Consider the following 16,036-nt stretch of genomic DNA (forward strand, 5'->3'; position numbering starts at 1 on the left):
CCGAGGCAGCCACGCAATCCCACGAGCAGCTGACAGCCACATGGTCCCAAAGTCCCACACAGGGTCCCAAGTTCCAGGAAATCGGAAGAACCACTTCCACTCGGACCCGGGTCAGCTCAACTCAGCACACAGGGAAAAGAAAGAGAAAAAAGATGACCACGACAGAGGAAGGGGACCCCGAAGCCGAGCTTCCAGGGCCGGCCTGAGGTCGGGGTGGAAGCCATTCAGGCCCAGCCAAGAAGACACCGGTTCAGGCGCAGGGAGAGAGACAGACGCCCCAGCATCTAACGGGCTGCCCCAGAGGCTCCTGGGAGTGCGAACCCCCGGGATGCGTGCGCAGGCGCAGACGGCTGAGCCGCGGCAGGGAGGTGAGGCTGCTGGCTGCTGGGGTGTCTGAAGAAGCTGAGGACCGCAGTGGATGCTCCGAATCCCGAGAGCGACAGAGAGAGCGAATCCAGATGGGGAGGCCAGGGAGGAGACCGGGAGGCCGAGTCGGGCCTGGTAATTTGGGGGGTAAGGAAGCGGGACCCGGACACTCTGAGCCACAGCACAGGGCCTCGGGCGTGGTCCGTGGGCGTGACCCTGAGGATGACTGCTGGTGACCCGAGGGCGCAGGGGTACTTTGCGTGTTTAAGTGCAAGGAAGCTCAGTGGCTGGGAACAGGACCGTGGGCAGTACGATCGTTGCCTGTAAGGATGTAGGGTGCATGTTGGGGTTTGTCTCCTTTTTTTTTTTTTTTTTTTTTTTGGTGGGGAAACCAGTGCGGTCTCCTTGGATGTGTGAATCATGGATGATGGAGACTTGCTTAGGGTTACTGCGCCACGCCTCTATTTTTAGATTAGGTGTGACTCGTACTTGAGACAGGATAATTGAAAGTGATCTGTGAACGTGATTGTGAGTGACTTTGCCTGGAATTGTACCACGTTCTGTGGTCATGAATGACATGTGAAGCTGTAGTTTGGTGGGTTTCTGAAGGATGTTTGAAAGGCTATCACTAAGCGCATGTGTGTATTCTTCTGTTGTTTCTCATGGTTTTATGTCTGTAGTACCCTTCATACTTCAATGATTGAGGGATGCTGTATGACCACACGTGTAATTTTTTTTTAAAGACAGAGATTCCTTATGTATTCCAACTGTTGGGCTTCCAGGTGATGTGTGCACCACCAAGCCTGGAAGTTACGTACTATTCAGTTATCAGAATAGTAGCCAGCAAGCCTGCCTCACGGATTTCTAAGTAGGAGCTTTGTAAATATGATGGCATTCATGTTGGAAAGGAATAGCTAAGATTTTCATAATCCACAGTGGCGAAGCCCAGCGTGATGTTAAAATGAACGGTGTTGCTTGGGAGCCTGCAGGAGGGGTAGCACTAGCTGCTCATAGCAACCACTTTCCGCATATTTGTGTAAGTGGATTCTTCTGCTCCTGAAAACTATGAAAATAGTTAGCACACTTTTACTTCTAAGACCAACCTCTGCCAACCAGAATTCCACCGGAGCAGTCACACTCCAGACTTAGCCAAATGGGAGCCTGCAAAATGGCAAGAGTGGCCGATTTCTTTTCTGTGTCCATATCTATACTAAAACGTGTTGTGCAGTATTTACTTCTAGAATTAAGTATTAGTAATAACTATTGTTTATTTAACAATATATGCTTACATAACTATGCTTTTTAAAGATTTGTTTTCATGTACGTGAGTGTTTTGCCTGCATGAATGTATTGCACCGTGTGTGCCTGATGCCCACGGCGGTCTTAAGAGGTTATCCCCACTGCAGCTAGAGTTACCAGTGTCTTTGAGCTACCATGTGGGTGCTGGGAACTGAGCCTGAGGCCTCTGCAAAAGCAGCAAGTGCTCTTAACCACTGAGCCATTCTCCAGCCGCTAACTATGCTTCTGAAATAGTACGATACAAGGAAATCAATGAGGAGATAAAATGGGAATAGAAAATCCAGATATTTTCTGCCTGTGGGGAAATGTAATACATGACTATGTTGGGGATATTATTTTCAGGTATGTGACTTTTGTTTCCGCTGCATTTGTTTAGTTCTGTGAAGCTGTGCTGCTGTGCCTGTCTAAAACACCTGATAGTCCTGATAAAGAGATGAACGGCCAATAGTGAGGCAGGAGCAAGGATAGGCGGGGCTGGAGGCAGAGAGGATAAACAAACATGGAGAATCAGGAGCAAAAGAGAACAAGAAGAGGATGTCTGGCCAGCCACGGAGTAAGACTGAAAATAAGATAAACAAAAGTAAGAGAAAGGTAAAAGCAGAAGCAAAAGGCAGACGGGTTAATTAGTTAAGAAAAGCTGTCAAGAAACAAGCCAAGCTGGATGATCTGGGCTGCGACATCTGTCACCCCATTGATCGCCAGGGTTGATTCAGCTGATCTGGCTGGCTAGGCGGGTGTCCCCTTCCTCCATCACCACTCCATGTGTGTCCCTCCTGGAGCTGCACACTCGGCAGAAGAGGAGGACCCAGTCTTTGGTCAAGGGTACACGAATAACCGTGTGCCCTGCTAGAACCTCCAAACACGCTTCAAAGAAACAAGCCAAGCTAAGGCCGGGCATTCATAACTAAGAATAAGCCTCCATGTAAGATTTATTTGGGAACTGGGTGTTGAGCCCCCCAAAAGTCAGAAGAGTAAAAGATCACACAACATGACCCGATCTTTTGAAACACGTAAAGAAGTTTAGTTTGTGATGAAAGTGGCATTTACTCGCCAGGCAGTGGTGGCGCAGACCTTTAATCCCAGCACTTGGGAGACAGAGGCAGGCCTGGTCCACAGAGTGAGTTCCAGGACAGCCAAGGCTACACAAAGTAACCCTGTTTTGAAAAATTTTTTTTAAAAATGGCATTTACTATTAGTTGAGGAGACATCAGTCACACAATATGAAACACAGCTAAACAGTTTACAGGAGATTTTCACAATGAAAGCCAAAGACACAAAACTAATAAAAGTTATTTGACTCTCAAAACGATTTGCATCTTAAGCAGAAAATAGGATCTGAGAATATAGTTCAGTGATAGAACACGAGGGAAAAAAAATCAGAAGATGGAGCCAACCAGTTAGGAAATACCCGTGGCAGAGGCATAACAAGCCAGACATCGTTACAGGACGGAATGGTAAAGCGTGGTAAAGGAAGCTGACCACAGTAAGAAACAGATCCCTTTAGGCGGCAGTACAGATCTGATACAGACTCGGGGCTTCTCACCTGCATCCATCGGGGCTGGGGAAGGTGTGTCAGGTACTGCTGGTGACCGCGCAGGTCGAAGGACGGCAGTGCCGAGCACAGTACTCAGAGTCTTGTTCGTGCTGTCAAGTGCTGTGCCCCGAGTTAGCCCCAGACCTGGTCAGTAACTTGTGTGCCCTGGGAAATTGAGGAGTGCAGAACAGAATGCTGCATTTGCAAGCTGCAGCAGCTTCTACGGAATCCTTCCTAGCTCAGCAAGAGACGAGGTTTCTGGTTTGGGAGAGAATGCAGGACTTGTTTACTCCTACACAGACCTTTGTCCCGGGTTTTGGACGTGCACTCAGAGAAGGCATGTGCAGAAACACTGGAAATGTATGCGGATCTAATCAAGTTATTCCGGGAGATCTAATTTGAGCGTGCTTTTTCCTGGCTCTTCACGTACCTCCATCTTTGCCTTCATAGGACTCTTTCCTTTTCCCAAAGAGGAGCCCAGACGACGAGGCTCATCTCTCATGAATCTCAAATCCATGTCTAAGGTGAGATATTTCCTTTCTTTTGTTTCAGGAAATAGGAACATTTGCTTAGCAATGTCATTTCTGCTGCCTGGATGTTAGAATTTGCTGCCATGAAACAGTTTCAGTTAGGGCCAGGGTCTCACAGGCTGGAGATTCATGTGACACTGTCTGTAGTGCTGAAGGGGGGGTGCCTTCTCAATCTCCTTTAGATGGCTCACCTGCCTCCCCGATTCCAAGGCTGGTACCAAATTCCAGTCAGATGAACTTGAGCCTCCCTAGGTATACCTTCTATTGATGGCCACTGTTCACAGACTGGCTCGTTACATTGCTCGTTGTCCCTTTGTCCATCTCCTTACAGCAGTACTGCTGTAATAAAAATGTCTTGATTTTGAGAGAAATAAATTATTGTACTTGCCGGGCGGTGGTGGCGCACGCCTTTAATCCCAGCACTCGGGAGGCAGAGACAGGCGGATCTCTGTGAGTTCGAGACCAGCCTGGTCTACAAGAGCTAGTTCCAGGACAGACTCCAAAACCACAGAGAAACCCTGTCTCAAAAAACCAAAAAAAAAAAAAAAAAAAAAAACCAAAAAAAATAAATAAATAAATTATTGTACTTGAATTAACCCATTTTATCTTGACACTGACTTGAGATTTAAGTTGTGAGTGCCCAAGAAGCAGACATGGGTGGGGGTAAAATTGTTAGATCTAATGGTTAGTTTATGGGAAGATGTCCTGTATGGGAGGGTTTCCGGGTAGACATTTGAATATGAAGTGGTACAGAAAACGGAGGTTACAAAGCTGGCTATGGTGATGCACGTGATCCCGGCACGAGGGAGACAGGTAAGAGGATCCTGATTCTTGGCGGGGAATGATTTTAAGATTTTAGTTCTGACTGTCCTAGAACTCACTCTGTACAGGCTACCTTGAACTCACAGAGATCCACCTGCCTCTGTCTCTGCCTCTGTGCTGGAATTAAAGACGTGCGCCACCATCGCTCAGCTTAGATTTCTAAAGAAATGTTTTGTCTGGGTGTTTGTGTGTGTTCCGTGTGTGTTCCTGGTGCCCTTGGAGGTCAGAAGAAGGTGTCTATCCTTTGGAACTGGAGTTAAAAACAGGTATTAGACTCCATGTGGATGCTGGAAACTGAACCCAGGTCCTCTGTAAAAGCAATAAATGTTCTTAAATACTGAGCCATCTCCCTAGTTCCTCCTCTCTAATTTTCTGATTCTTGTCTGTCCAAAATGTCTACCAACTATGACCTGCCAGGGGAAACCTGTTCAGTATTCGACACTTTTTGTTTTTTGTTTGTTTGACACAGGGTTTTGGAGCCTGTCCTGGTAATCACCCTGTAGCCCAGGCTGGCCTCAATGTCACAGAGATCCACCTGCCTCTGCCTTTTGAGCGCTGGGATTAAAGGTGAGCGCCACCACCACCTGCCAGTAGTCAATGCTATTACAGATTTATTAGTGTCTTTTATCTGTCTCCTAAAATTTTGCATTCGCTTGCAGGAGAAGAAAATGTATTACTAGACATTCTTGAAGTTGTTTGTCCTTGAATCAAAGGCAGTACCTTGTCCTTGTCCTGTTTTCTATCTTCTTTCAGAATATTCCTCCTCTCCCAACCTTTAAAGTGTTGGTTTTCCCCAAGTTTTTTTTAAATATTTATTTGTTTGTTTGTTTGTTTGTTTATTATGTGTACAGCATTCCTTCCATGTATGCCCGCAAGCCAGAAGGGGGCGCCAGGTCTCATTACAGATGGCTGTGAGCCACCATGTGGTTGCTGGGAATTGAACTCAGGACCTCTGGAAGAGCAGTCAGTGCTCTTAACCACTGAGCCATCTCTCCAGCCCCGGTTTTCCCCAAGTTTTAATTGGTTCACTTTTTTGCATCCTCTTTTTCTGTATACACAGTCAGAATCACTTTGGATTCACAGATTCTGTGACTATCAGACCCCTCTGTCCATGCTAGACGTCTGTCTGGACAGAACATCGGAACCATGTGTTCAACATGCAGGGACTGGGAGTGTAGCTCAGTTGACAGTGTTTGCTTAGCACATGCGTGGAGCTCCGGGCTCAGTCCCCAGCACCACAGCACCTGGGCATGGCTCCGGGCTCAGTCCCCAGCACCACGGCACCTGGGCATGGTGGCACAGGTCTACAATCTTAACGTTCTAAAGGTGGAGAGAGGAGGATCCGTAGTTCATCCTCAGCTACATGACAGGTCTGAGACTCACCTGGAATACGTGAGACCCTGTCTCAGAAACAAGCGACCCCATAGCAGTCAGCACGTATCCATTCCATGCTCGTCAGTTCCTTTATGACCTGCGGTCCAGCTTGTTATTTCCTGTTTCCTGCTTTGCTTTGCTTTCTTTTTTGTTGTTTGTTTTGAGACAGGGTTTCATTGTATAGTCCTAGTGATCTGGAACTTGCTGCATAGCTGAGGCTGGCCTTGAACTTGCAGCAATCCTGCATCTGCTTCCTGAGTCCCGGGATTGTAGACACGCACCATTACACTCAGCTCCTAGCCCACTTTCCCACCCCCAGCTCTCACACACTTGCTACCTATGCAGAGATCCCGAGGGCTGCGTCTGTCCTCTTCATTCTACAGACGGCTATAACCACTTCTCTCTAACCCCGCCATGTGGAAACCAGTGGTCCTTCATCAGCCCCCTGATCTCTGCACTTACGCTCCAGCAGTGGTTACCTAATCGTCTTCCCCACCTAGCGCATCCTCAGCCTTCCCAAACTTGAGGAATACTAACTCCAGCATGATGGCACACACCTCCAGCCAGCTTCAGGGAAGCTGAGGCAGGAAATCCTGAGTCAGACTTTGGTTTGTTTGTTCCTTTCTTTCTTTCTTTCTTTCTTTCTTTCTTTTTTTTTTTTTTTTTTTGGTTTTTTTTCGAGACAGGGTTTCTCTGTAGCTTTGGTGCCCATCCCAGAACTAGCTCTTGTAGACCAGGCTGGCCTCGAACTCCCAGAGATCCGCCTGCCTCTGCCTCCCGAGTGCTGGGATTAAAGGCGTGCGCCACCACCGCCCAGCTGTTGTTTCTTTCTTTGTTTTTAAGGAATGTTACCATATAACGTGTATTATGTTTCTTCATGTTCAATTTATATTCGTGTGTGTGTGTATACATTAATATGGGTACTTGTTAAAGCCAGAAGAGGCCAGCAAATCCCCTTGGGCTGGGATTAGAGGTAGTTGTGAGCCTCCAGATGTGGGTGCTGGGACCCAAACTCGTCTTCTGGAAGAGAGCTCTCTGCAGTCCACTTTGTGGTCAGGCCTGTGTGCACTCCAGGAGACTATACAAGATCATGTATTGGAAAGGAAAAAAATACTAACAGCGTACATTCAAGAGTGGTCGTGATTAACTGTGTTAACTGCCACTCATGCCTGCTGATGGTTTATCAATAACAATGAATATCTTGGAAATGTGATCAAGTCCATTTTTTACTATTAAGATTTTTTTGTTAGTTTTTTGAGACAGGATCTTTCATGTAGCATTGGCTGTCCTGGAACTCGCTCTGTAGACCAGGCTGGCTTTTAACACACAGATGCCTCTGCCATCCAAGTGCTAGGCTTAAATGTGGTGCCCTGTTGAGTCCATTTTTAAAACTTGGTTATTTTAATTTGTGTGTGTGCGTGTGTGAGTCACGCGTATGCACTGTGTGTGCTCTGGGAAGGCAGGGGAAGGTACTGGAGTGTCTGGAACTGCATTTAACGGCAGCTGGGAACTTCCTAATGTGGGTGCTGGGAACCAAACCCAGGTCCTCTGAAAAAGCAGCAAGTACTCTTGACCACTGAGCCATCTCATTTTTAAGGTCAGTGCTTTCAAGGAAAGTGGTCCAGTTTTACTCCGTGACGCACTCACAGCCTGCCTTCCTGTAGCCTTTGCTTTTTTCATCTCCAAAACTCTTTCCTAAGATGCTGTCTCTTTTGCTGTTTTTTAACTGACTAAACGATCTTCTTTTTTCTGTGAATTTTTATTTAAAATTTTTTTGAGACAGTCTGACTGTGTAAATTTGGCTGGCTTATCTTGTAGCTCACTCTGTAGACCAGGCTGATTTTGAACTCAGAGAGATCTACCTGCCTCTGCCTTCTGAGGGCTGAGATTAGAGGCGTCCCATGAGTTTTTAAAACCTAGTGCCTTTTATTCCTATAATATGACATTCTTTGCTCTGTGACACATTTTCTGTGTGCATTTCCTCTCCTCGTGTGTTTGACACCTGTTGGGTGGATGTTTCTCATATGCTTCTCTCTGTAACTTCTCATGAGCAGAATCAGGGTCTTATCTGTCGGTCCACCAGTAAACTAGCTGTATTCGGGACAAAACTGTGTGGTCTAAGATTATTTGTATTTTTTAAAAATATTTATTTATTTATTATATATACAATATTCTGTGTTCATGTATGCCTGCAGGCCAGAAGAGGGCACCAGACCTCATTACAGATGGTTGTGAGTGTGGTTGCTGGGAATTGAACTCAGGACCTTTGGAAGAGCAGGCAATGCCCTTTTTTTCTTTTTTCTTTTTTTTTAAAGATTTATTTATTATGTATACAACATTCCTTCCATGTATGCTTACATACCAGAAGAGGGCACCAGATCTCATTACAGATGGTTGTGAGCCACCATGTGGTTGCTGGGAATTGAACTCAGGACCTCTGGAAGAATAGTCAGTACTCTTAATCGCTGAGCCATCTCTTCAGCCCCCAGTAATATTGACTTTTATCTCATGTTAAAAATACAAATAATCGGGGCTCTAATGAGGTCTGGTGCCCTCTTCTGGCCTGAAGGCATACATACAGATGGAATATTGTATACATAATAAATAAATAAATAGTTTTTAAAAAAGAAACTTCCAAATGTAAAAAAAAAGTCAATATTACTGGATGTATTTTTAGAAAGTGTGTGTGTTTGTGTGTATGTAGATATGTGTGTGTGTGAGTGTGTGAGAGAGAGCGAGTGTGTGTGTGTGACAGAGTGTGTGTGTGTGTGTGAGAGAGTGAGCGAGCGAGCGAGCGTGCGTGTGAGAGAGAGGAGAGAGAGAGAGAGAGAGAGAGAGAGAGAGAGAGAGAGGCAGGCAGAGAGGCACAAACAGCACAATTAAGGGCTGGAGAGGTAGTCCATGGATTAAAAGTACTGGTTGCTGATGTCAGGTTGGTGGCACACACCTTTAATCCCAGAGGCAGAGAGGCAGGGCCAGCCTGGTCACAGTGAATTCTAAGACAGTCGGAGCTACAAAGAGAGATTAGTCTCAAACCTCCTTTCTTCAGGAAAGATCACTTGCTGCTCTTGTGGAGGGCTTTGTTCAGTTCCCAGCACTCATGTAGGGGTTCACAACAGTGTGTAACTCCAGTTCCAGGGGACCTAACATCCTCTTCTGACCTCCTCAGACACTGCATCTGTGTGGTACACATACTACATCCAGGTAAATACTTCTACACATAAAATAAACATTAAAAAACAACCTCAAAATAAACAAATCTTTTAAAAAGAATTTTTAAAAACTAGTTCACCTGGTGATCATTCCCAGACTAGCCCCCAGCATTTAATTCTACCCCATTTCCAGTAACTTCAGGATGAACTGCTACAGTGTGCCCTTACAGGGATCCGTGTCCTTCAAGGATGTGACCGTGGACTTCACCCAGGAGGAGTGGCAGCACCTGGACCCTGCTCAGAAGGCCCTCTACAGGGATGTGATGTTGGAAAACTACTGCCACTTCGTCTCTGTGGGTAAGTGTCTCTCATGTCCTCTCAGAAATTCCGAAATCAGGCCCTCACGCTTGAGCAGCAAGCACATCACTAACAGACATCTCCTCTGACCAGAGTGACTCTCTTTTAGTTAGCAAAATAGACTATTTTGTTTTTGAGACAGGGTCTCTCGATGCTACGTAGATCCTCCTGCCTCTGCTGGGATTAAAGGTATGCACCACCATGCCTGGCCCGATAGGCAATTTTTAAAGACTTTTATTTAATGTATATGAGTGTTTTGCCTGGATGTATATGTGTGAACCATGTGTGTGCTTGATGCCTGCAGAGGCCAGAAGAGGTGTCAGATCCCCTGGAACTGGAGTTAAGGAAGGTTGTGAGCTGCCACGTGGGTGCTGAGAATTGAACCTGGGTCCTCTGGAAGAGCAGCCAGTATTTTTTCTGCTGAGCCGTCTCTCCAGTCCCAGAATATATGATTACTAACTGGTAGGGCATTAATTTATACCCCATGTACCACCCTGAAGGTGTGTTTTTCTCAGTAGTTTAGAGTCCCAGCAGTTTAGATCAAGTCTCACTTTTCTTTTTGCCCTCCCTCCCTCCCTCCTTCCCTTCCTTCCTTTCTTTTTCTTCATCAGGATTTCACATAACAAAGCCTGATATGATCCGCAAGTTGGAACAAGGAGAAGAGCTATGGGCAGAGAGAGTTTTTCCAAATCAAAGCTGTCTAGGTAAGTCGTAGATAGAAAACTTGTGTGGGATGGATGAAGACATAGCTCGGTGCTGGTGCACCTAAGACATGCAAGGAGCTGGGTTTGGTCTCTGATGCTTCGCAGGAAAATAAGGGTCCAGTGGGAGTGGTCACACAACTGCTGAAGCCCCAAACAACAGATCCTCTAGGTGCTGATCTCAGCGTCTGACGGCTTTGAATGTCGGGAGGATCAACTTCAGAACTGCAGTAAGGAGCAGTTTGCCGTCTTTAGCGACTCAAGCACACGGTTCAGTGGCGTGCACCACATCCACATTGTGTCAGACTCCAGACATTGTGATGTCACAAAACTGAAACCCTGCCAGGCAGAGGTGACACTCACCTTTAACCCCTCACTCAGGAGGCAGGGCCAGGCAGATCTCTGTGAGTTTGAGGCCAGTCTGGTCTACAAAGTGAGTTCCAGGACAGCCAGGGCTACACAGAGAAACCCTGTCTCAAAGAGCCATTAAAAAGAAAGGAAGGGACGGAGGAAGGGAGAAATATTGACTCCTGCTGTCTTACCAAGAATTCATTGTTATGTAGGTATGATAGACATAGAATAGAATGGAGGACTGCCACATAGCTCTTCAAATCTGACAGATGTGTAGACCATGTATGCCAAGCCCCAGGCAAGATAAAGAGTATTTCTATTAACTCAGTCATTCCCATCAAATCTATTATGATGCATTTCCTCCCACTAAGTTTTGAATTTTACTAGAATTAGTTTTATCTATTTATTTATTTATTCTAGATCATTTTCATCTATCCAACTTCATAGTTGAAAGATTCATACATGGTTTTTGATGTTTAAGTCTTTTGTGGTTTTTGTTTGTTTGCCTTACAAAATGAGATAGGAAGCATCTCAGAAAGACACCAGTTTCAACCTCTGGCCTACACTCAGACACACACGCACGCATGTGCTCACTCACACCTACACAAACATGTGCATGCCTACCCCACCCTCATAAAATGCACTTTTGAAGTAAAAACATTTTATTTATGTTTTCAAACTAGTGTTTTCATTTCCTTTGGGGGGTGTGTGTGTGCATGCGTGTTCATGCGTGTTCATGTGCGTGAGGATGATGCAAACACTGGCAAGCATAAACACACAGTGACCTCACAGCTTTCGCTCTGAAGATGGTGGCAGGAACCAGTACAGTGCAGTACTGTGCCCATCCTTCCTGGATGGCAGATATCTGCTCTGTTACGTGAAAAGCGTCTGTCAAGTGCTAGGGAGGGAACCCAGGGCACTCATATGCGGACCAGTGCGGTTCCTTTCACCGTGCGACCCTAGGAGCCGGATGAGGCCATCTTCTCTAGGACCCACCGCTTTGAAAACCGTTTCTGAAGAGCTGCTTCTTCTCAGCACAAGAATTCTGTTGGGATCCTGAGTTCCTTACGTGTCCCCCGCAGGCTTAGGGAGCCTGAAGTCGCCTGGAGCAGCTGCAGTAGAGAGCGGGTTTTCGCATGGATGAATAGCGGTATGAAAAGGCAGAGAAGTGACGGGGGACATAGCAGTGGAATTGAGGGGATTGAAGACAAGACAGAGGATGGGAAAGGAGGAAGCGGTAGAAAGGAGGGGATGGGCGAGGTCGTGCAGGGGCTGCTAAGCCTGAGGACCTGAATTCATCCCCCACGGCTCCATGTGGAAGGAGAGAACCAGTTCCCACAAATTGTCCTCTCATTTCCATGTGCAAATATGCACTCAGGTGCATGCGCACACAAAAGTGAATAAGTATAATTCTAAAAACTAACCTCCAGGTCATCTTTGGCTACACAGCGAGTTTGAGATGCTGGGTAGTGTGATGTCGACTTGACTCAAACTCGAGTCACCAGTGAGGAGGGAGCTGCAATCAAGAAAATATCTCCGTAAGATTGGCTGTACACAAGCCTGTAAGGCTTTTCTTAATTCGGGACTGATGGGAGCGGGCCCAGCCCTTGGTGGGTGGTGCCATCCCTGGGCTGGTGGTCCTGGGTTCTGTAAGAAAGCAGGCTGAGCTAGCCAGTAAGCAGCACTCTGCCACGGCCTCCGCATCAGCTCCTGCCTCCAGATTTGCCCTGTGTGAGTTCCTGTCCTGACTTCCTTTGGTGATGAACAGTGCCGTGGAAGTGTGAGCCAAACCAACCCTCTCCCACCCAGGCTGCTTCAGGCATGGTGTTTCGTCACAGCAGTGGTGTCCCTAAGACAGGGTTAGAAAGAGCTAAGAAAAAATGCTTCCAGATCAAGGGAGCCAGGGAGTTTACCCCTTCTCGTAACAGAACCTAGAATGAAGACTAGAAATCACCCACATTTCCTTACTTAGAGGCAGATGCCACCAGGCCCAGCTCTGAGACCCTCATTCCATCAGTTTTGTACTGGTATCCTGATGTGTTTGTCTTCACTCTTGTAGTGACATGTCTTTAATCTTAGCTTTCCATGTATGCATTGTGTGTATGTCTGTATGTGTGTCTGTGTGTGTAGAATCAGAAATCAAAGTCACTCACCTTTGGATACATGTCAAGTTCAAGATCAACATCTACATGAGACCTGTCTCAAAAACAAAAAGATTTATTATATATATGTATATATACCACATCTATTATATATATGTATATATACATATGCATTGTATATCCATTGCTTTTATATGTACATATATAGACTTAAAATATTGCTAATTAATTATATTCTCTTCTAGAAGATGAAGATGTTTTGGTGAAGTTCAAAGACTGCCAAGACAAGCATTCTAAATCCATTGTAATCATCAACCACAAGAAACTCATTAAGGAGAGAAGTAGCATTTATGGGAAAACACTTACACTAGACAAGAACCATATTATTTCCAAAACACTACTTGAATATAACCCTGATGGGAAAGTTTTGAAAAATATTTCAGAATTCATTAATAGAGACATAACCCCTGTAAGACAGAAGTTGGGTGACGGTGGATGGGAGAAATCAATCCCGAACTGCAGGCGTGAGAAAGCTAACCCTGCAGCCACTCTGCACAAACCAGCGGAAAGGGCCCTGAGTTCCAAACAGCCGGCTCAGCAGCAGAACACCCAGCTTCCAGAACAGCCGTTTGGATGTAACGACTGTGACAATTCCTTCTTTACGAGAGGAATGGTGTTTGCAAATAACAGAGCTCACAGAGGAGACGGAAGCCTCAACTACAGTAGAGACGAAATGGCTTTTGTAGAAAAGCCAGATCTTGGTATTCATCCACATAATCTTCTGGAAAAGAAATCCTCTGCACACAACAGATACGGGAAATTCTTCTGCAGAAAGTCCGTTTTTATTATGCACCCCAGATCTCAAATGGAGAAGCCCTTCCAGTGTCCTTACTGTGGGAACAGCTTTCGGAGAAAGTCCTACCTCATCGAGCACCAGCGCATCCACACGGGAGAGAAGCCCTATATTTGCAGCCAGTGTGGGAAAGCCTTCCGCCAGAAGACAGCCCTGACGCTCCATGAAAAGACACATATAGAGGGGAAACCCTATCTTTGTTTGGACTGTGGGAAGTCCTTCCGCCAGAAGGCAACCCTCACCAGACACCACAAAACACACACGGGCGAGAAAGCCTACGAATGCGCTCAGTGTGGCAGTGCCTTTAGAAAGAAGTCCTACCTCGTTGACCACCAGAGAACTCACACAGGGGAGAAGCCCTACCAGTGCACAGAGTGTGGGAAGGCCTTCATCCAGAAGACAACCCTCACCGTCCACCAGAGGACGCACACCGGAGAGAAGCCGTACATCTGTACCGACTGCGGCAAGTCCTTCTGCCAGAAGACAACTCTCACCCTCCATCAGAGAATCCACACCGGGGAGAAGCCCTACATCTGCACTGACTGTGGGAAGTCCTTCCGCCAGAAGGCGATCCTCACTGTGCACTACAGAATACACACAGGAGAGAAGTCCAACGGCTGCTCCCAGTGTGGAAAGGCCTTCAGTAGGAAATCCAACCTCATTCGCCATCAGAAAACCCACACAGGAGAAAAACCCTACGAGTGTAAGGCGTGTGGGAAATTCTTCAGTTGTAAGTCAAACCTCATTGCCCACCAGAAAACTCACAGGGCAGAGAACATTCAGTGAGTGCTCTGATTTTATTTTTCAATTTGTTTTTTAGGTTTTTGAGACAGAGTCTCACGATGTAGCCTTGGCTGGCCCGGAACTTGGTACGTAGACCAGGCTCAGCGAGCCGCCTACCTCTGCCTCCCGAGTGCTGGGATTAAAGGCGTGCGCCACCAAGCCCTGCAGATTTTTTCGGTACAGAGTGCTTTCAAGTTCGATTCCTTACGTTTACTGCTTGTTAACCTGTCACACATACAAATACCACTGGATAAATGAAATGACCAAAAATGGAAAATAAAGGCTTCGTTTTTGTATTCCTGGGTTCAGCAGACTAAACTGACCTCTGATGAACTGCTGTAACCATTCAGATTTGCTTATTTCCCATCTTATGAGATACATGCATTTCTTGTAAATCAGTAATAGACCACCGTCCAAATGCAGCTTGTCTGTATGAAGTAAAAATTGTTACCTCTTCAATGTTAACCACAGTTCAACCTGTAACATTGTAATTGGGTTTTACACGTTATAAACCTTGATATGAAACAGATTGTTCACTCGGCTCCACTCACTCGTCGTCTCTGAGTCCAGTCGTGAGTGCATGCAGCAGAGTCATTTATTTTTATTCTGTATAGAATTCCATTATATAAGCATATCACTTTACCCATTCTGCTATCGATGGACTTCTACTTTGTTTACTGCTTAGGGTCATAATAAAAATGTACATGTATGCACTTTTCTGTGTATATTCATGGGATGGAATTGCTGTATCTTAGGATTCGATCAGCTTTGGTAGATACTACCAAATAATTCTGAACTTTCATAGCATGAGATTATTTTACTCAGAAGAAAAATAACTACAAATATCCCCAGTATGACAGAGGTTCAAATGACAGGATTCTGGGACTCGAGGGGTGGTTCAGTGGTTGAAAGGCTTTCAGAGGACTCGGGTTTTGTTCCCGGCACCCAGTTGGTGACTCACAACAGCTCTAACTGCAGCTCAGAGGATCCAGTGCTCTCCTCTGGCTTCTGCAGGCGCCAGGCACTCATGAGGCTGCATACACAGACGAGCAGGCAAAACAATGATTCACTGACCTCCCCCCCAGATGTCATGTGAGAAGGTAACTCAAGCTGTACCATGGTGGAGAATGGGAATAGACGCATGGACAGAGGCTTCTAGTCATAGCCCAAGTCTTAATGTAGTAATGTAATAAACTTGGGCTGCCTTTAACCACATTAATACGTTACTTCCATCAACACGGGAAAATCTACAAGATAGTTGAAAATGGAGGTGGGTAGAAAAATACAGCTTTAGCCGGGCGGTGGTGGCGCACGCCTTTAATCCTAGTACTTGGGAGGCAGAGGCAGGCGGATCTCTGTGAGTTCGAGACCAGCCTGGTCTACAAGAGCTAGTTCCAGGACAGGCTCCAAAACCACAGAGAAACCCTGTCTCGAAAAACAAAAAAACAAAAAAAAAAATACAACTTGTATCATATTGCTTATATTCAAATGTTGAAGTGTGTGTGTGTGTGTGTGTGTGTGTGTGCGCGCGCGCGCGCGCGCGCGCGCGCGCATGTGCATGCGTGCATGCGGTATATTCCAGAGAACAATCTCAGTTCTCAGAAGCTAGCTTCTTTTATGAAGAAGGGTCTCAACAGATTGGAGTTTAGCAAGTAGCTAGGCTGTCTGGCCAGTGAACCCTACATGTCTCCACCTCCCAAGCACCAGGGTTACAAGCTTGCACCTCTGCACCTGGTTTTTTCCCATGGCTTCAGGCATGGAACTCGGTCCTATGCTCGCATGGCAAGCACTGTGCCAGCTGACCCATCTCCC

At 46.1% G+C, this 16,036-nt stretch overlaps 1 protein-coding gene across 5 annotated transcripts in view; it reads left to right on the forward strand.

The window, feature by feature from the left end:
• Positions 1 to 369: 369 nt before the first annotated feature.
• LOC130865755 (zinc finger protein 382-like) overlaps positions 370 to 16,036 on the forward strand; it is a 38,272-nt gene continuing 22,605 nt past the window's right edge. The window contains exons 1-5 of one of the 5 annotated variants that reach the window (XM_057756731.1): positions 370 to 513; positions 3,650 to 3,723; positions 9,308 to 9,434; positions 10,046 to 10,138; positions 12,834 to 14,907. In XM_057756731.1, the coding sequence (XP_057612714.1) occupies positions 459 to 513; positions 3,650 to 3,723; positions 9,308 to 9,434; positions 10,046 to 10,138; positions 12,834 to 14,227 (1,743 nt within the window). In that variant the 5' untranslated portion in view covers positions 370 to 458 and the 3' untranslated portion in view covers positions 14,228 to 14,907. Of the gene's footprint in view, positions 514 to 3,649; positions 3,724 to 9,270; positions 9,435 to 10,045; positions 10,139 to 12,833 lie in introns of those variants that run through there. The other 4 variants (XM_057756736.1, XM_057756741.1, XM_057756750.1 and 1 more) reach the window with 4 other exon arrangements.

This window comes from Chionomys nivalis, chromosome 2 (assembly GCF_950005125.1).
Source record: "Chionomys nivalis chromosome 2, mChiNiv1.1, whole genome shotgun sequence".
Taxonomy (NCBI): domain Eukaryota; kingdom Metazoa; phylum Chordata; class Mammalia; order Rodentia; family Cricetidae; genus Chionomys; species Chionomys nivalis.